We start from the raw sequence: 19,448 nt of genomic DNA on the forward strand, positions 1-19,448 counted from the left end.
TATGATAATTAAAAATATATAAATTTATTATCTATGACAGTAACAATTAAATATTAAATAAATTATTCCAAGAGTGTAAAATAACTGTAAAGGAATCTGGAATATTGCAACTATTTCTCTGATCATGGCCTAATTTGGAGACAATGATTAAACATAATAATAATTATTCTCAGATGTGTTTAATTATGTGTTGTATTCGCTCGCTGTAAGTCACTGGAATGTCTTGCATGATTCATCATAGATTCAACTCTATTTGCCGTTTCTCTAACAACATCAGATATCTCATCGGGTAAATGATCTAATGTAGGAATATGTGCTGATAGTCTTTTGTACACCGAGTCTCTGTTTCCTTCCTTTTTATGCCGCCTTTGCTCTTCGTACTTTAGTTGTTGCTTGAAAAAGATTGCATTTTTCAAAAGCTCTAAGGTATTATTGAAACTCTTTTCTGCACCCTGAATATTTTGTACAGCAGCCACTGCATACTCTACATCATAGCAACGACCCTGTAGTTGTTGTCGAAGCCCGAGTACCTCGACCCGCTTTTCTACCATGGGAGGCAAAGCTTTCCTCACATGTTCTTGTAAACGATAAAATGCCAACGATGGCTCATTAGCTACAATGTGCATATTTTCCGATATACGTTCAGTAGCTGTAAAAAATTTACTTCTTACAGTTTATAGCATTATTAATTCTTGCTCTCATTGGACATATAACCTACCTTTTTTGACTTTTGTTTCAAGTTCTTGATCTGGTAGATATACCTTCGCGGACATGACTAGTTGAAGATATTACACAATCTTACCAAATAATTACAGTAAACAATGATGCACTCTTTTATTGTTGCTTATTACATTATAACGATCAAAGAGAGTCATTGATAACGATTGTACGAAAGAGATGCATTGACAATGGCATACATGATGTGTCACTGCATGCGATTTTCAGATAACCAACGGAGTTACTCGGTAACCTTCACTTTGTCCAACTGCAATGGACTTCTCTAAACACCTGGATTCATCGGCTGAGTTACAAATCACATGTACCGGGAAATTATGGCGGGATCGAGTAACGTGTTAAATATAATTGGATTTGTACTTTGTATAGCTGTTATTAACAAGGAGAATATTATCAGCGGTCATAGATTAAATGTACCGAGAGTTTTACTCCCAATTTTTAATGACTTTCCGATTAATTTCACACTCGAGGTTACAGAAGAAGGATGCTATCAATGGTAATTTTGTCCAGTCATTTTCCTTCAATGATTTGCTTATTTATAAATGAAAGACATCTAAAAGCATGCAGCATACAATTATTTATATTTCATTAGTTATACAAACGATAATGTTTCAAAACATACTATCCTTATTTAACTTGGCTCATCATAACCTCAATTCGTTTTATGTTCATTTTTAAAATTCGAGAACTAATTATTTGCAGGTCTACATCACGGTCAGACATTGTTCAGTTACTCCCTTTCAACGAAAATGCAGAACATACTTGCTCATCTTCAGTCCTGGTACAGACTGTGACAAAGGATTCTACTCGGAATACTGCTATTGTATTAGCTGAGGATATTAATACTGGACAGCTACTACGGTGCGATGTTATTGTAGATGCAATATTTTCTCTTAAAATTGTTACTACAACGCGGGAGTTATTTATTGAAGAAGCACCGGAGGCATTTGAAGTGAGAGCATATGATGAACAAGGTAGGTATTTATAATAAATATCTATATATTCTTCAGATACAAGAATGTGCAATTCTTCTGTGAATTCTAGGAAATGAGTTTACAACATTGGCGGGCGTGGAATTTACATGGTCTATCAATAATATCGATAAGCGAGGATTAATGACAGATAACAAATCATTGAATAACGTTTTACGATTTATGACTTTCCAAGAATCACCTTACGAAACACCTACCACCATCTCTGCACTTGATTTAAGTGGCAAGAGGGGGCATATTGCTCTTTTAGAGGGAATTCGAACTGGCACTGCAAAGGTATTCTTTAATTAATTATTTAGTAAATAATGCAATTACATACTAAAATGTTCAATATATTTTTAGGTGTCGGTCAAATTACCTCATACGGAATATAGGCATATACCTCCAGATGAAGTAGAACTTATTGTAGTTGCTAATCTAATAATACTGCCATCCGATGTAACAATGATGACGTTTGATTGTTTTAAATATAAAATAATGCAGGTAATTATAAGCAAAATAAAATGTATTATTTTATTTAGCTTCATTAGCAAGTTGCACATTGAAAATATATAGTGTTTAACGCAAGTGCCTTTCAGATATTAATTTTTCTGATTTTATTATTTCATAGGTTCAACAAGGTCGATTAGAAAATATAATTCTTCCCTCTAGTCAGTACTACTTAGAAGCCGAAATTCCTGAAATGTTGGAAATAAGTGATAACGATGGTAGTACTTATGCCCTGGCTAAAGGAAAAACTAAAGTTTTCTTAAATGACAGAAATGTATATGAAGAGTATGGTGTTATTTTGCCATCTGCAACAGTTCATGTTAACGATGTAGCATATATAAGAATTGCAGTTTTGCCAAACAGAAATTGGGCACTTATTGTAGGACAACCTCATGAAATTATTGTAGAACTGTTCGACGAGTAAGTACAATACGTTTGTTAGTGATAAGTTTATAATCGAATACTAACCATCACACAAATAATAAAAATTTCAGCAAGGATCACAAATTTCATATTGGTGAAGGAGTTGAAGTAAATATGGAATTTGAAAAGCAATACATAGATACTAAATTTATAACACAAAATGGTACTTATACAATTGGTGTACCATTGATGCCTGGAACAACACTGGTTGAGGCTACATTATACGGTGTAATTGACAAGCAAGGCAGGCGAATAAACATTTCTCCTCATCTTACTGCAAGAGCAGAATTTATAATACACCATCCAGTTGTTGTTCATCCTCACGTTTTGGCAGTTCCTTGGGATGTTAAGAGTAAATCACAGTAAGAACTTTATTTAACAATTATTCACGAGGTACAAGTTTCATCCAAAAAATTTAATAATACTTTTCAATCTAGGTATGATGCTTCTTTAAAAGCTAGTGGAGGAGACGGTTCGTACACATGGAGTAGTCGAAATCCGTCTATAGTAGCAGTCACACAAAGTGGAATTATAAGAACTTTACAGAAAGGTTCAACAGAGGTAATAGTCTCAATGACTCGAAACCGATACAACAGAGACATGACTAAACTACATGTGTTACCACCATCCAAACTAGAAATTATACGATACAGCATGGAAGGTGCTGTAGGTGAACCGATACATATACACATTGCATTGTATGGTAGCATAGTCAATGGAGCAGAAACTAAAGAGATACCGTTTAATGATTGTAAAAATATACCTTTCGAAGTGTATATTTCGGAAGATAATTTCGTACAGAATCGTGAAATCGGTGAAATACAACCTGTTGGCATTGCTTGTGCAACTATTACAGTTGTTGCTACAAACGTTGGAACGTCCGGTATAACCATAGCATATAATGCACAACCTCAATATTTAATGGATAACATTACCATAATGGCTTACGAGCCTTTGAAGGCAGTTCACCCAGTTAGTGCAGAAACTTTGCTTGCTGTGGGAACTTCAAGAAAAATAGTGTTCAGCGGTGGACCGTATCCATGGCCAGGAAAGTCACAGGGTTATACCAGAGAATTAAGAAATAGCAATGAAAAACTAGTTGAAACTATGAAATACCAAAGTTCAGAGACAAGTTCTGATATTGCTATATTCGATGTCATATGTAAAGCATTGGGTGAGGTGACCTTAACATTCACTGTATGGAACACTCCATTATTACCTAATTGTATGGGAACCGAAGCATCTGCTGTTGTACGAGTGATTTGTGGCAAACCAAGGTATATTTATTTACAACCGGAATTTAAAGATGGCAGTAACTGCCCTATTGGCCAAAACGCAGATAGAATAATGGCTCATGGGAACACAGACCTAGAATTAACAGTCGTAGTTAAAGATGAAGACGGAAGACATTTTGACAACATTACCAGCCTTTATATAGAATGGGATTTAATCCCTTCAACTGCCAGTAATGTCGAAGCATCAAATGGGGCGATTGAAGAGACATTTACCGATATGTATGTTCAGTTGCCAAAGAGACACTTTCAACGCATTATACCCAGAAGACATACTGGATCATTAACGGTACATGCCAAAGTTACAGGATACCAGATGAAAATTCTTAAGAAATTAAAACTTTCATCTGAATGGCCACTGTTTCCTATCGAAACACCAGATGGTGCGTTAATCACTCCATTGATAGAAGCTTCTGTGAATATTATTTTAGTAAATGATACAGTAATTACTCCAAATGCGTTGACCATTCTGAATGATCCCAATGGAAAGTACAGTTTACAAGTTAGTCAGGGTTCAGGGTACTATGAATTTGTTTTGAGTTCTGATGACATAGCTGATGTTCGATATATTGAGCCAACAAAAACCATAAGCATTGTTCCTAAAAAATCTGGCAGTCTGCACATTGCTTTAGTAGATCTTTGCCTCGTTTCAAACCCTGCAGAGGCCATAATTGAGGTGCAACAGCTGACCAGTATAGAAGTGGAAGCTGTTAATAAAGTCGAAAAGGGCAAATGCATCTCTTTGGCTTTGAAGTTCTATGATACAAATGGAAATATTATACAGTTGCCTTCAGTAGACGCCTTACAGATTAAAGTGGAGATTGAAAATGGACATATTGACATAAAAAAATTACCACTTAGCGAGCAAGGTAGTCAACCTCTTGATGAAATACGTTACACCATCTATGGAGTAGAAGAGGGCGAAGCCCGTGTGACATTTAGTAGTGGCGAAGATGATCAGGAAATACGAAGCGAACCCTTCGTGGTGCAAGTTATCCTTCCCTTGAAAGTATCCCCGAAGAATATAACTGCATTAGTCAGTACTATTTATCAAATTGCTACGACTGGAGGTCCTACTGATGCAGAAATAGAATTCATTGCTGAAAATGACGAAATTGTAAATGTTGATCAGTATGGCCTTTTTGAAGGAAAATCGATTGGCCAGTCTCGTATCATAGTCAGAGCGGTGGGCTTTAACATGCAAGGAAATAAAATAGTGTATTCACAGGACTATGCCGAGGTTCATGTAATATATTTAGATGGAATCAAAATAGTCGTCCCAACAACTAGAATAAAGGTAGGGGCGACTGTCCCACTCTGGGCTTTTGGCATTCCTGAACACTTGACGCCACTTGTCATTGGATCCATGAAATCACCTCTGAGATTTATCTGGAGTTCCAGTGATCCAAATTTATTGAGCCTTCACAATGTTTATGAAAATACCGGAATTAATATCAGGTATCAAAATGAGGTAGCTATTCGTGCAAAAGCCTTGAAATCTGGATTGGTGGCTGTGTACTTGAATGTAACTGCACCGTCAAAAATATCAGGATACAAAACAGACACTACTTATTCTACATTTGTGAGAATTGACATCTTCGAAGAACTATCACTAGTGTTTCCTGAAAATGCAAATGGTACATCAGTATTGCTAATGGCCCCAAATTCTGTCATGCAACTACAAACAAATCGTGACAAACATGGCTTAACTACTTATAAAATCCTCTCGAGTAGATCTTCCAATGATTCGGACGATCCAAATGCTTTGATCGCTGCTGTTAGAAGTGTTACTATAGAAAAAAATGGACTTGTTAGGTCAGGAGATATCTTTGGAAAAACAGTCATTTCTGTTACGAACATTGAAGCTCATGGATTGAAACAAACCTTGATACTTGTCATTGATGTAAGTACCAAATGTGCCTGAGAATATTAATAACTGAAATTAATTATTTATTTTATTTAAAATAACGTTTTGAAGGTTTAGTATATATTTTGAATGGAAGAAGAAATTATGGCTAAGTGTTATTAAAAAGTTTTGTTACAGGTTAAGCCAATTCATTATGTGATGCTTTCGTTACAATCAAATCTACGGATACGTAGTGGTGAAGAACTCAATATGCTTCCTAAGGGTATGGAATTGAATTACATACTTGAGTATTATGATGCTGTTGGAGCAAAATTTCATGGAGCCAATACGAATTTAAAAGTTTTGGGAAGCCGAACCGATTTGGTGTCATTCGCCACCATCCCAGAAAACATAATCACTGTCAAGTTCCTTGATAATGGCGAGTTGATAACTAAAGTGTACAATGAGAAGTATCCTAATGGAATGTTTGACTATGTGCGAATGTTAATTGGAGATGTTCTTTTTCCAACAAAGGTACGTTTCATTTCATTTTTATTATGTTGACAAGAAAACTGCATAACTATTCCGTTTATTACCACTTTAATAGTATTTTTAAAAATTCAATATTTTCAATTTTTTACAGACTACGTTAACAGTAGGAGACATTGTGTGTTTCTCCATGCCTTTGCTATCTTCGGACGGAGAGCCAGGACAATGGCAGTCATCAGCTCCAGAGATACTGAGCGTTGATTCTATTAATGGTATAGGTAGAGCACGTAATTCAGGACAAACTATAGTTAAGCATAGTCTGGCTACGCAGGTTCAAGGTGAAATAAAAGTTAATGTTCAAGCAATTTCTAAGGTAATTGTTATCCAGTATAAAAAGATTTATAATGATATAAATCATTACATGTTTAAAAAGAAAATTATTATATTTATTGCAGATATCAATTGTGCCATTAAGAACAAGTAGCTTTGCTGGTATGGAGACTTTCAGCATACCGCTTGTACTAAAAAGTAAGGATGAACGCATAAAAGAAAATAATGTATTGGCAAGAGGGCTTGGAGGATGTCGTACTTACTCTTCATTTATACTTACTTCATTCCCTTTCACATGTAATATCGAATTTGTTTCATCTTTCACGTTTGTCAATATAAAGGATATTTTCCTTGCAAGACCTCGATTCGATATTGTTACTGGTAAGTGTTCCTGTTATTAAATTGCAAACGTTCATATTTATTATAGTATATTATCGTTATTTTATGCCAAAGATCAATATAACACTTTGTTGATGGGGAATATATTTTTATAGGATTCTACTACTGTGATATTATCCCAGTTTGCACACCCAGTGTGGTATCTAGTACATTGGAAGCACGTATTAAGATAAATGCCCAAAGTCGTGATATCAACGGAGTACCAGTAGAAGTAACTTATTTACCACCAATTTATGTCAGCACCAAAGAAATTTTCTTTGTTTCATCGCCAGTTCAAACAGTTCCCAGTGCAACAATTGAGATACATGGATTACGTCCAGTTTTGGAACACGTTGTGGTCAGTTTTCATTTATCCTCAACTAAAGTAACACAAAATATAAATAAGTAATCCATTTTAAATTATGGTAGATCGATGCACCTGATGGAATCACTGTCAGCGAGCAACAATTTGCATCAAAAAATGTGCTGCAATACAAAGTACGGTTACTACAAAATCAAGAAGAATTACAAGGACAGAAAATTATAATATCAAACGACCTTACTAAACAAAATATTTCTGTATGTAATTTGTGCACGATACATGTGAAGGGTCATAATAATTTGTTACTAATTTTGAGTTAACGTTTTAGATCTTCATTCGAGTATCGAAGCATGACCATTTTGTCCAGGTGTTGGACGTTCACTGGCTGGATTATCTGTATTTCCATCGATATACCTTTGCAACATTTATTGTTCTAGTGGCCACCTACTTTTATAGTAAGTAACTTTTATTAACAAATATAATATTCTCATATCAACATTTGACGAGTGTGGTAGAACATCATATTTATTAACAATATTAAATTACAGTATGGAAGAACAAAATGTCAAATATTAACATGACGATTAAGAACAAAAGTATCTTTGGTATGTATGAAATTTCTGTTTGTGAGTTTTGTTAAGTATTATTTTACTTATGACTATTCTTCCACAGCTGAAAAATGTCCTCCGCCAATCAAGAAGACTCCATGTTGCCCTACTCCAGGCAATGTATCGTGTACTCCCAGTCCACATAGTCCAAGTACACCCTTTTCAGCGTTTGAGCCTGTGTATGGTGATCCACGTGGATTTTATACGCCGAATTCTCGGAGAAGTAGGGCTTTACATTATTTTTCGCCACCAACACGAACGTGTTAATGTTTTGACCATGTAAATGTTTTTTTTTTATAAAATTTCTTATTCTGTAAGATTATGACAAGTACCTCCTATGCTGCTCACAAAGGAATGGCATGACCTTGGCCTGTTGGCATTGGTCACACTATGAATTATTGCAAATAGTTAATTATACATTCATTACATATTACGAGTAGGACTTGACTGATTTAGATACCTACATGTGTAAGCATAACTAGCTAACTTTTACAAATTGCCAGAAATAACATTGAGCAAGTATGTACACTGTGAAAGGAGGAATGCACTGTATAAAGAACAACTTATTACTTGATGTAGTTTATAACTGGTAGCTAACATGTAACGAAAAAGAAACGTGTACAAAGAGTATTATAAATAATGTTTATTAAAAAGGTAAATATGTATAATGGAACAGTCACACATTTCTCAGTCGCACAAGAAAATATAATTTGTTTAAATGATGTTGAATGTAATCACTGCACAGTGTTACCAAGTTCCCTTTTATGATATTTTTCAATGCTTCTTAAAACTTTTTGAAAGCTTTTCATATTTCCGCTTACTAGAATACCACAGTGCAAATGGAATAGCTAACGAGGGCAATGTCATTACTGCGAATGCGAGCCAGTCAATCTGTAAAAGTAGAAAGAATTCATTATACTTTAACAAAACTTACTTTTATTAATGGACATATGAAAAGAAAAATCTTGAAAGAGTAAGGATCAAGTATCGACATATATATTTTTTTAATCTAAACGGAATACATCCAAAACTTTGTAACAATAAAATTTTAATCAAATAAAATATTTTTTCTTTTAATATATCATGAAACTGTACTTACCACATGTGAAGAAAATTTCTTATCATAATCTCGGAATGATACAATAAATCCTGAACCAGGTTCACTGCTTACAGCAACCTGTAACCTGGGGGCATCTTCTTTGTGACGATATAGTACTTCAGCCTCCGTGAAGTTATAGTACCCATATTTGCGAGGTCTCACAACGACAGTATGACTGACATTCGTATAAGGTGGGACACGGTCGATCCTTGCATTTAATTCACCACTCACATGAACAAAGTTATCAGGGTGGAATGAATTATCTGTAATTTCAACTTCTAGAGCAGCAATATTGCCTACATTGTGAACTGTGTACTGAAATCAGAAAAACCAAAACTGGACTTAATAGAAAATTGTAGCTAAGATTTCTCTTAAATAATTTTAAGGGAAATGAATATTAATTTAAAATAAACATTTAACTGGGTATTAACACGTTCTCTGCCGCGTGGGGTGTATACGCCCTACGGTCTATTTATGACAGCGTACTCATCATTTGTTTCAGCACTGAATGTGTTAATATAAATCCAGGAATATCTTACCTTAATGATAATGTCCATATTTTCAACAAGATACTTATTTAGTATTTGTTTCGATACCAGCAAGCGTGCTGCCTCCGTCGTCTCCTCGGCCCATGTTGTGGCCAGGATCGTGGCAATGATTGCAGAAAAGATGTAATACTTCATCCTAAAATGAAAATAAATAACTCCTTCAGTAATACTTCAAATATTCTACAATCACTTATAAATAAAAACGGATAGTTTGTTAAAATTCATTTCCCCTGTCATATGGAGCGTTAAGAAGCATGGAATTAACCCTGTCATTAGTTATATCTGCATATTCACGCTCAGGGATAGGAGCGTGCATACATTTTAATGTCGGAAAATTTAATGCGTTTGTTTTATTGATTTGTAAAAGTTTAATATATATATTTAATACAGAATGTTGGAAAAGAATCACATTTCTTACCTTCTCTCAGGTTGGTTAACCAATAACACCGGAGAAATGACTATTTCACTTCACAATGTATATACGAAAAGTGCCAACAGCGCCGCGACTTGCCACGTTACGAAGTTGTGGCTGTGACGTCAGAGCATTGTAGATCACGTGACTTCCTGTCATTCTCGAAGCTTGGGTTACGTTCGTAAAACGGCTCCTTCGATACGTTGTAACTAGTGCGACTTTGAACGACACCTTTTAAAAAAATTTTAAACATACTCTACAAGATTTAGATATCCGAATTTTAATTGTAGAAAGCAAATTACATCGTTACGTTATTTCATTTAATTTGATTAAGTGTATGTACAGTTTAATAAGTCTTTGAATAACGTTGTCAACTTCACATTCGCATCTATCTCTTTCGGTTTTAATTGAATGCGATGATCCTGCGGCGGTTTCGGTAATGGTGAATTTTTTGCGGCGAACGGCATGCAATGGAAGTAAGCATGATGCAATGCCTGAAGATAAAATGCAAATAATTATTTTAAATTGCTGAAAGGTATTTTATTTAAACAGAAAGTACTTCTTGTACCTCTCTCGCCGGGAGTCGCTTTGCGGAATTATATACAAGCAGTTGTTTTACAAGGTTAATTGCTTCTTGATGAGCATCTGGTACAATTTGTTCCCATAGAAGGCCTTTATGGTATGGAAATGTGATCTTATTATAGTCAGGTAAAGTGCTCAATTCAGGCCACGATTCAGGTGTCGGAGATCCAAGGTGCCTTAGTACTATCGCTAATTGCTCAATATCTGTTTCTCCCTGATGTGGTTAAATAGATAATAGGAATAAGGAAATTAAAATTAAAGTTTCATGATATCATTTCAAGGATGGTCACTACTTACCGGAAATAATGGTGAATTATTTAACATTTCTCCGAATATGCAGCCAACAGACCACATATCAATAGCTGATGTATAAAAACGTGCTCCATATAATAATTCAGGTGCTCGATACCATCTCGTAGCAACTTGATGAGAGTACGGATGTGTATTATCTTCCCACATTAATCTTCCCAGTCCAAAGTCAGCTATTTTTAAAATACCTTCACTGTTTACCAATAAATTTGCAGGTTTCAAATCCTACAGAAAGGATTTTTAGTTATAACAATTCAAAACTTCATTAGCATTAATAATAATATATTCCTACTCTATGCATTATTTTATTTGCGTGCATATATGCAACACCCTCTAAAAGCATCTTTGTATAGCACTTTACTTGCAGTGCAGTTAAAGATCTCTCGTTATCTTTTAACATTTCCCACAAGCCTGATGGCATGTATTCGAAGACCATTACAAAGTCTATTCCTGTTGGAAATGCATCCAATAATTCTGCAATCTAATGTATTAAAGAACTATTAGTTTATGGTTATTTGAAGACTGTAAATATTTGACAACGTAGTATAAAGAATTAGCAAAATGCCTTACATATGGATGCTTCAATTGTTGTAATGTTTTAACTTCACGTATAATCGACGTCGGAATGCCATCATCGATCCTCTTTAGTAAAACCTTTTTTAACGCGACTTCGTGTCCTTTAGTATTGTGATAAGCTTTTAAAACTAAGCCATGTGCTCCTTCTCCAATTCTTCCCGTAATGGTATAATTCTCCATGACTATTCTTTTCTCCTTCTACTTATAAAGAATTCATTGTACTTAATCAGTAAAGGAGCCATTAAATCTAACAAATACACAGATTCCATTATTAACAAATAACATAGTAAGACCTTAATATTTCCTGAAATAATTTGAAAGTAGAAATACCTAAAATTATTTAAATTGTATAATTTTCATGTATTAGACAATTTTACAGTCACCTACTTTTAACTAACGAAATACTTCATCATCCAATTGTTCATTTTTATCACATCTCTTGATCTTTTATTTTCTCTGTTCTTACTCGTATGCTTTGTACTTTTGTATTCTTCTACAATACAATATCGATCCATTTTCGTAAACTAAACAGAATCCTTTTTTAAACGTATGTATGCATACAAACAAAATCACCGCATAGGTTAATTCATTATTCCGCTGACAACTAGCGATCTACAAGTTTATAACCAATGGGTTTCAGCCTAGTTCTAAAAAGTCCACTATATACCTCTGTAGATGTAGAGAAGATGAGGGTAGCCACGTCCCCTACTTCGTAACTATTATCAGAGATGAGTGGCTCTACCTAGCTCTACCACACCTGACTGGACTGAACGTTTATGGACGTATGGCGTCTTTGATGCTTCAACTACTCAGAGGGCAGCACCGCTCAATAGTTAGGAAGTAGGGGCCGTCGCTACTCTCATCTTCTCTCTACGTGACGAATCTGATCTGACAACCCTGTGAAGGCGTATTCTGTCCAATTCTGTCTGACGTTACTGTGCGATATAACTGTGAAGTGTAGGTATTGTCAATTTTCTTATTCCTGTTACAGATCAATTCAAATTTAAATCCTAGATTGATTGCCCAAGTTTGCTATGGCAGTAGATGGCGGTGATACATTAAAAGACTTAAGTAAGGATAAATGCGTAAACCCTCGTGCCCAATTTTACAAGAAACCCATAAGAAAGGATAACTACAATTTGGATGTCGATAACATTGATTCTCCACAAGAGATCAGAAGACAGCAACTCCTTCAGCATCAAAAAAAGTAAATAATCTATTGTTTTTGTCTTTCGTACAGAAACAATGATCGATTGCATCGATTTTTTGATGCATCGTTAATCACAATGTTTAGAAGTTAATTGCCTCTATAATTCTTTGATATTTAAAACATTACATAAATTAATAGTTTCTCTTAATTATAAGGAGCCGAGATGCTGCTTTTAATATTGGGCGAGGCCTCGTGGAAGAAGCCTTCAACTCAGAAGATGAAAATGACAATGAAATGGAAGTGGATAGACACAAGGAATATAAAGTCAAGAAGTACAAAAATTATGGAAATAGGTTGATGTTATCCGAGTGGATGTTGGAAGTGCCTCAAGATTTTTTAGAAAAATGGACAATGGTGCCTTGCCCAATAGGGCAGAGGACGCAAATAATAGCTTGCAAAGTACACATCTTATCATTTTCATTCTTTACCATTTTCACCATGAATTCTTGATTCAGACACCGAATTAATTTCCATAAAATAGTTTTAACCTGACCTTATTCATTGTTTATATAATGTAGGGGTCGACAAAAGCATTTAACAGACGTGGTCTACGACTTGGAAAATTTAGCTCAGCCCTGCCAGGTGGAAATTCTGAAAATCAGAGAAATAGTTGTACCATATTGGATTGCATCTGGGTGAAAGAACTGAAAACATATTATGCACTAGACATTTTGGCATGGTCGAACCAGACATTCTTGAACTGTGAAGTAAAGTATTAAGGGTTTTTCTTCTAACCTGACAAGATTTGCTCTACACCATTTGCAGATCTTTTATTTATTTTTATTGTTTCAATTAAATGTTTCTTTCATATTTATATCGTGTAATAGTTGATGATACTATTTACTCACTACTGTCTACAGATTGTGAGGCACTATAATTTACTTCTGTATCAGACAATTTCTTTTTTACAGGCGGAATTCAGGCTTTTTTGGCTGAATGCACAGCTGCAAGATATAAAAGTGTTGAAGGAGAGAGAATACCGTGTAAATAGTTTTCCAATTTTGCCTTTACCACAAATACCTTGTGATCAAAATCTCTCTGAGCTTTTAAATACTATACATGACTTACCGACTTTGGATGGATTACTATTTTATCACCGAGAAGGATTATACACCTGTGGACGTTCACCTCTTGTGACTTGGCTAAAAAGTTTTATGCTACCAGAAGTGTTGGGTATTCGAGTACCTCCTCCATTTGATGAAAAACCCGATGGATATATTGATTTTAAACATTACATTCAATCTAGTACTGCGAAAAGAAAAAAAGGGAAATTAACGGAGAGTAAAGTAAGTTCCATCCGTAAATTACTTTAAGAAACGGTAAAACAAGTTTTGGAGATATGATTTACGTATATTTTATTTATTGCAGATGGAGGTTGTAGAAGTGAATGCGTAATGAATTAGCAAATGCAATATTATGTATTCAATTGATGATATTGAAATGTTTCAATTGAAATCCCATTTCACACAATGACGCATAATAATATAATTTAAATAAAACGCAAGTTACGTTCGAACAGACATGAAGGTATTTATTTTATGTATTACATAGTACATAGTTACATTGATCACTGAAAAGTTGAATAAACTATGTAAACGCAGAAAACGTTACACTTGTTAAATTTTTCTTTATCGATAAGTATCAAAATTAATTTTGACAAAGCTTTATTAATAAATAGGAAAAAACCTTTGGCCTTAAAGTTGTTAATAGTTTATCCCGTGTTTCGATTAGCAGAGACCGATGGAAAATGTTCGGTACATAACGGCATTTTACAATCAATTACAGGTCGTGCAAAAATGTGTGACCCAGGTATGAAGATTCAAAATAAGGTCGATATTCCATAAGCGTTACAGCGATAAGCGACAGAGCGACGAAACGCGAATAAGAGGTTTTGATTGATTGTCAGAATATAAGGTGGAAATTTGTCCATTTCGCTCTTTCTCTGAAACCAATCAGAATCTCTTATTCGCACTTCGTCGCTTATTGCCATAGTGCTAATGAAATATCAGCCGAAATATGTAACTGCAGAAACTTAAAATACAAAACTCGTGACGTAAGTACCTAGCGATTTACTGTAAGAAAAACTACGTAAATTACCAAGGGTATTTTACTTACCTAACCTTATCTGCTACTCTCTGGTTAAATTTACCTTTTTCCATGCGAGTTGCCATCTTTGGTTGAATGTAGTCTATGGTTCGAAGATCGATGCCACGACGATGGTGAATATCGGCGTGTTTATAGCTTCTCCCGCGCAAAAATATTAAAATCCTTTGTACACAAAAGTCACTGTCAAGAAGACGGGAAGCAAATACTGGTTTCTCGGTAACTGTACGCCAGTCGGGGAACAGCAATGGCTACGATAGAGGTGACGTTCCCTTCTGAAGGCCAGCAAGCGAGAATTATTAAGTGGCGAGTAGGAAAAGGTACGATGGTATCTGCGGGGCGGGTGTTGCTTTTATACGATTGCATTGCGTCGGAAAACGACGATGTCAGAGGTCCAGAGAAGAAGCTCCGGGCTACGCAATTTGGCCGAGTTACCAAGCTTTTAGCCAAAGAGGGCGACATTTTACAACCGGGGTAAATTTACATCTTAACCTCAAAATACATTCTATGTTTGATCCTATCGAATGTGTACATTTAAATTTCTCTTCACTACAATTGGGCTTTACTGTCCTTACAGGCAGGTCATATTAACTCTAGAAGGGTGTACACATCCTACAGTGATGAAAGACTTATGTGCAGAATGTGGTATAGACCTCAGAGAAGACAGCGGAGGAAAGGATGGTGAAAAGGGGATGATTTCTCAAGCAAGTGTTCCAATGGTTCATAGCATTCCTGAACTTAAAGTATGTCCCGAATTGGCTGAAAAAATTGGCAAACAAGACGAGGAAAGGCTATTGCAAGACAGAAAATTGGCACTGTTGGTAGATCTTGACCAGACGATTGTTCATACGACTAATGATAATATCCCCCCAAATATGAAGGTTATTAGCTAGGTATTAGATACATTTATATTGTGGAACTTTTGTTTATGAAAGGAATGCAAATTTTTTTTGCAGGATGTATACCATTACCAATTGTATGGTCCAAATTCCCCATGGTACCATACGCGTCTTAGGCCGAATACTCATCATTTTCTTTCTAAGATGAGCCACCTCTATGAACTGCACATTTGTACATTTGGAGCACGAAATTATGCGCATATGGTAGCTTCGTTACTGGATAGGGATGGCGTTTTATTTTCCCACAGAATACTTTCTCGAGATGAATGCTTTGACCCAGCATCCAAAACTGCTAATCTTAAGTAAGTTTTCTTAGCGAAGAGATCTCGATACGAGTATTTTTAAATACCGAAATTTTTATATTATGTTGTTATAAACAGAGCATTATTTCCTTGTGGAGATGACATGGTGTGTATCATAGACGACCGTGAAGATGTTTGGCAAGGTTGTGGAAATTTGGTCCAAGTTAAACCGTATCACTTTTTCCGACATACTGGGGATATTCATGCACCTCCAGGATTGGGAAAATATGACCCACCTACATCACCGTCATTGGATTCACAGTACACTGAAAAAGATTATGAATCGAAAAATCCTGAAAATGGTGTACTGGAAGAAAGTAATGATGAAACTAACAAGGAAGATAAAGGTACAAATGATGGAAAAAAAGATTTAGAGAATAAAAATGAAGATGGCAGTGGAGATAAAGAAATGCCTAAAGGGAATATATCAGAGAAGGAATCTGATAAAAATGTTGCATTGAAATTGGAGAAAGATGAAACATTAGGCACTAAGAATGAAGAAACAGAAACAGAAAGAGAGAAAGATGAAACGCTAGAAACAAATAAAGATAGCATACCAGAAGTAAAAAAAGATGTAGCAGATACTGAAAGTTCAAAAGAGAATGAAACCGAAATAGGGGAAAAGAAAGAGGATGATACAAAACCAAAATTTATAGAACATGAAGATCAAGACGATTATTTATTATACTTGGAAGACATTCTTCGCAGGATACATAATGAATTTTATCACTGTTTAGATGCGGGGTCAAGGAAACCTCTTAGAGATATTATACCACGCGTGCGAGGACAGGTGCTGAAAGGATTACACCTTACTTTCAGTGGACTAATACCTACACATCAAAAACTTGAACAGAACCGTGCTTATAAAGTAGCTAGAGCACTTGGGGCTGAAGTAAATGATGTAAGTGGAAATACAAGTCCAAAAGAAAACCGACATTACTACTTGCAGAAAAATGCATAAGTTTGTAATAACTTTATCGTCTTAGGATTTAGTGGAAGGAACTACGCATTTAGTAGCAATTAGACCAGGAACCGCGAAGGTAAATTCAGCCAAGAGAAATGGGAAAATAAAAATCGTGAACCCTGATTGGCTTTGGACATGTGCCGAACGTTGGGAACGAGTTGATGAACGGTTATTTCCGCTGAATACCAAGGTAACACATGGGCAAATATATTGAAGGAGTAGATATATTATTAGCCATATGTTGTATCTTAGATAAATTGTGGGCGTTTCAGTATATACTTGACCAACTAATGATAGTTCTATTGGTTTAAATTGAATTAAAGAAATCAAAAGTTAGGATATATATGATATGCAAGTATTAACACAGGCACCTGGATCCAGGATACCACCGCCACACTGCAGCAATCCAAAGCGTGCAGACGAAGAGAGCAAGAAAAGGTGCGACAGCTTTGCAGATAGTATCAATCCTTTAATGTCTTTTACTCAAGAAGAAATTGCTAATATGGATAAAGAAGTAGAAGAAGACATGAGTGACCAAGAAATGATGGATCCAGATCTGGAGACAGAAGACACGGAAATAGAAGGTTTAAGTTATAAGCGAGATCATTCTAGTAGTTCTGATTCACTCGATTCCAATGGTAAACCACTTTTTTTCGAAAATCAATTTTTTCAATGTTTCTTTCAGCAGTTATGAGAAATTGCTGGCATTTAATCACTTGCATTATATATATATTCATATTTCAGACTCCCAAGGAGAGATAAGCCCCACGAAAAAAAGAAGAACAGGGGATGACAGTTCAATAGACGACAGTTCATCTTCACAAGGACATATAAGGGATGTTGATGATTTAGATGATGATGATGACGATCCTGCAACACGCTTTAGAAGAGGAGAGGATTTGCCCGATGACCTCGATCTTGGTGATAATTCACAAGATTCTGTGGATGTTGATGTGTTAGATAACGATGATAATGAAGATGACCGAGAATGGAATGCCATGGGAGCAGCTCTCGAAAGAGAATTTCTGTCGGATTGATCGAACTACTTGTATTTTTTTTTTTTTTAATTATATTAGACCACGCGTCTCAAATAATTTATAGATTTAGAACTCGGCGACTGATTTTAGATACGTCAAATCAACTTGAACAATATATTTATACAATTTCGATTAAATGCAGAGTAAAATGCTACATTGAAATGAAATATTTCCGAGAAGAGAAATCACTTCTCCGCTGTGGATACAATTTGTATAAATACACCAAATTTTTCAATTAAATGGCTTACATTTATGTGGAAATACTGAATACTGGATCTTTATATAGAAACCAATTTTTAATTTACTCAATTTTAATGAATTTCTACAATTCTTTTAAAGGATGTCTTAAATTGCATAAGGTTGCGGATCATTAGGATCTTCATGATACTTAACGTAGGATTCCTGATGCGTGAAGTCCCTCTTATCCTCTAGATGGCCTCGTGGAGGTGCTTTTTCATAATCAAAAGCAGTGGGGTTTTCTCCATGCAGGTCTCTATATTTTTTTATGCTGTCTCTGTTAGATAAAAAAACAATTTATCCATAAGTAACGAAACCATTGGTTGTTTGAGCTTTATGCAAAACTTCATATTTTCCTTTGAAGTTAATAAATATCGTACGTACCTATCAAATTGGCGAACTACTTTCTTATTAGTAATAGGGTCTGTAACGTCACCCAATGGGTAAACAACCTCTACTACCTAAAAGTCATTACCGATTACCATATTTAAAAAAAGATAATTTCAAAGCAATCAGTACACAGTATTTTTTACAGAAACCCAGGTACATCAAATTGTATCTAGGACTTATAATTATTATGACAATACCTTATGAGTGATCAAACGTGTCAATTTCTGCGGCAGAGATTGTATCAGCACTGTATCTCCGGTTTTACACAGTCTTAACGGATCATGAGCATAAACGAACTCGTCCTTATCAAAATACTGCAACAGCAAACCAAATCATAACCTCAAGCCAACGTTTAATCAAAATCGCGGGAACTAAGAAAGGACAGTACCATCAAAAGATTCTGATCCAGTTCCGATTGTCGGATGCGTATTTTAACCGCATCTGGTTTTCCACAGGGCATGCATTGCCCCAAAGAAAATCGTAGAACTTGTCTCCCTTTCGCAGCTATTTCAGCCGCCGCACGCGCCGCCATGTTCGCGCCTAACCTTACTTTCCTTCCAGGGTCCAGTCGACCAGTCGCGGTACGCTATCGATAATTCAGAATCGAAACTCGAAGTTACCGGACTCTCGAAAGTGGACAATACCCGTACGAATTTGAAAAAGAAACTTGGAACGCATCGCACAGGCAGTTTGAAGTCTAACAGTTGCTAAGGAAGAAGGGAAAGTAGGATCAGTTCAGCTAATGAAAAACTACGGAGGTGGAATAATTCACGCAAAAGGAAGGATATCGAGATTGACAGTCATCTGGTACATAATGCTCCATTATTTTTCCACGATTCAACGTACTAAAATACGTCCTTCGGAGTAGTAAGTGGA

At 35.5% G+C, this 19,448-nt stretch overlaps 7 protein-coding genes across 14 annotated transcripts; 3 read left to right on the top strand and 4 right to left on the bottom strand.

Annotated features, from left to right (window-relative positions):
- Nucleotides 1–896, bottom strand: LOC105697937 (BLOC-1-related complex subunit 8 homolog). Its single transcript, XM_012421681.1, has 2 exons — nucleotides 719–896; nucleotides 1–649 (listed from the first exon to the last, which is right to left on the bottom strand). The coding sequence occupies exons 1-2, from the start codon at nucleotides 771–773 to the stop codon at nucleotides 180–182; spliced, it is 525 nt and encodes a 174-aa protein (XP_012277104.1). The 5' UTR covers nucleotides 774–896; the 3' UTR covers nucleotides 1–179.
- Nucleotides 897–1,052: 156 nt separating this feature from the next.
- On the top strand, nucleotides 1,053–8,626 carry LOC105698123 (nuclear pore membrane glycoprotein 210). The gene is made up of 15 exons (XM_012422097.1): nucleotides 1,053–1,231; nucleotides 1,438–1,709; nucleotides 1,780–2,003; nucleotides 2,070–2,210; nucleotides 2,338–2,636; nucleotides 2,711–3,001; nucleotides 3,077–5,834; nucleotides 5,976–6,311; nucleotides 6,421–6,639; nucleotides 6,722–6,977; nucleotides 7,091–7,332; nucleotides 7,404–7,553; nucleotides 7,625–7,751; nucleotides 7,845–7,901; nucleotides 7,969–8,626. Exons 1-15 carry the CDS (start codon nucleotides 1,053–1,055, stop codon nucleotides 8,169–8,171), a joined length of 5,754 nt encoding a protein of 1,917 aa, XP_012277520.1. The 3' UTR covers nucleotides 8,172–8,626.
- LOC105698127 (translocon-associated protein subunit beta) lies at nucleotides 8,533–10,061 on the bottom strand. The gene is made up of 4 exons (XM_012422106.2): nucleotides 9,970–10,061; nucleotides 9,543–9,687; nucleotides 9,004–9,318; nucleotides 8,533–8,795 (listed from the first exon to the last, which is right to left on the bottom strand). Exons 2-4 carry the CDS (start codon nucleotides 9,684–9,686, stop codon nucleotides 8,679–8,681), a joined length of 576 nt encoding a protein of 191 aa, XP_012277529.1. The 5' UTR covers nucleotide 9,687; nucleotides 9,970–10,061; the 3' UTR covers nucleotides 8,533–8,678.
- Nucleotides 10,062–10,065: 4 nt separating this feature from the next.
- On the bottom strand, nucleotides 10,066–12,162 carry LOC105698125 (cyclin-dependent kinase 20). 6 transcript variants are annotated; one of them, XM_012422100.2, is made up of 7 exons: nucleotides 11,818–12,161; nucleotides 11,425–11,734; nucleotides 11,147–11,335; nucleotides 10,843–11,079; nucleotides 10,532–10,759; nucleotides 10,266–10,457; nucleotides 10,066–10,194 (listed from the first exon to the last, which is right to left on the bottom strand). In XM_012422100.2, the coding sequence occupies exons 2-6, from the start codon at nucleotides 11,608–11,610 to the stop codon at nucleotides 10,293–10,295; spliced, it is 1,005 nt and encodes a 334-aa protein (XP_012277523.1). In that variant the 5' UTR covers nucleotides 11,611–11,734; nucleotides 11,818–12,161; the 3' UTR covers nucleotides 10,066–10,194; nucleotides 10,266–10,292. The 6 variants fall into 6 exon arrangements, with proteins under 6 accessions (XP_012277523.1, XP_012277528.1, XP_012277526.1 ...); XM_012422105.2 differs by having other exon boundaries at nucleotides 10,151–10,457; nucleotides 11,425–11,631; nucleotides 11,818–12,162; XM_012422103.2 differs by having other exon boundaries at nucleotides 10,151–10,457; nucleotides 11,425–11,628.
- A 160-nt stretch (nucleotides 12,163–12,322) lies between these two features.
- Nucleotides 12,323–14,501, top strand: LOC105698124 (snurportin-1). Of its 2 annotated transcripts, XR_001103909.2 has the most exons (6): nucleotides 12,323–12,637; nucleotides 12,796–13,039; nucleotides 13,159–13,347; nucleotides 13,552–13,926; nucleotides 14,009–14,167; nucleotides 14,426–14,501. XR_001103909.2 is itself a non-coding variant. In XM_012422098.2 (5 exons), exons 1-5 carry the CDS (start codon nucleotides 12,465–12,467, stop codon nucleotides 14,033–14,035), a joined length of 1,008 nt encoding a protein of 335 aa, XP_012277521.1. In that variant the 5' UTR covers nucleotides 12,323–12,464; the 3' UTR covers nucleotides 14,036–14,285. The 2 variants fall into 2 exon arrangements, 1 of the variants encoding a protein (XP_012277521.1); XM_012422098.2 differs by lacking the exon at nucleotides 14,426–14,501 and having other exon boundaries at nucleotides 14,009–14,285.
- Nucleotides 14,502–14,782: 281 nt separating this feature from the next.
- Nucleotides 14,783–18,206, top strand: LOC105698198 (RNA polymerase II subunit A C-terminal domain phosphatase). Of its 2 annotated transcripts, none has more exons than XM_012422238.2 (7): nucleotides 14,783–15,217; nucleotides 15,321–15,624; nucleotides 15,700–15,944; nucleotides 16,023–16,845; nucleotides 16,931–17,098; nucleotides 17,276–17,492; nucleotides 17,653–18,206. In XM_012422238.2, exons 1-7 carry the CDS (start codon nucleotides 14,991–14,993, stop codon nucleotides 17,943–17,945), a joined length of 2,277 nt encoding a protein of 758 aa, XP_012277661.1. In that variant the 5' UTR covers nucleotides 14,783–14,990; the 3' UTR covers nucleotides 17,946–18,206. The 2 variants fall into 2 exon arrangements, with proteins under 2 accessions (XP_012277661.1, XP_012277660.1); XM_012422237.2 differs by having other exon boundaries at nucleotides 14,785–15,217; nucleotides 17,276–17,546.
- LOC105698199 (28S ribosomal protein S17, mitochondrial) lies at nucleotides 18,046–19,139 on the bottom strand. Its single transcript, XM_012422239.2, has 4 exons — nucleotides 18,961–19,139; nucleotides 18,770–18,886; nucleotides 18,567–18,643; nucleotides 18,046–18,459 (listed from the first exon to the last, which is right to left on the bottom strand). The coding sequence occupies exons 1-4, from the start codon at nucleotides 19,102–19,104 to the stop codon at nucleotides 18,291–18,293; spliced, it is 507 nt and encodes a 168-aa protein (XP_012277662.1). The 5' UTR covers nucleotides 19,105–19,139; the 3' UTR covers nucleotides 18,046–18,290.
- Nucleotides 19,140–19,448: the final 309 nt, after the last annotated feature.

The sequence above is a fragment of the Orussus abietinus genome, unplaced genomic scaffold (genome assembly GCF_000612105.2).
Source record: "Orussus abietinus isolate OABI.00-Male unplaced genomic scaffold, Oabi_2.0 scaffold1, whole genome shotgun sequence".
Classification (NCBI taxonomy): Eukaryota; Metazoa; Arthropoda; class Insecta; order Hymenoptera; family Orussidae; genus Orussus; species Orussus abietinus.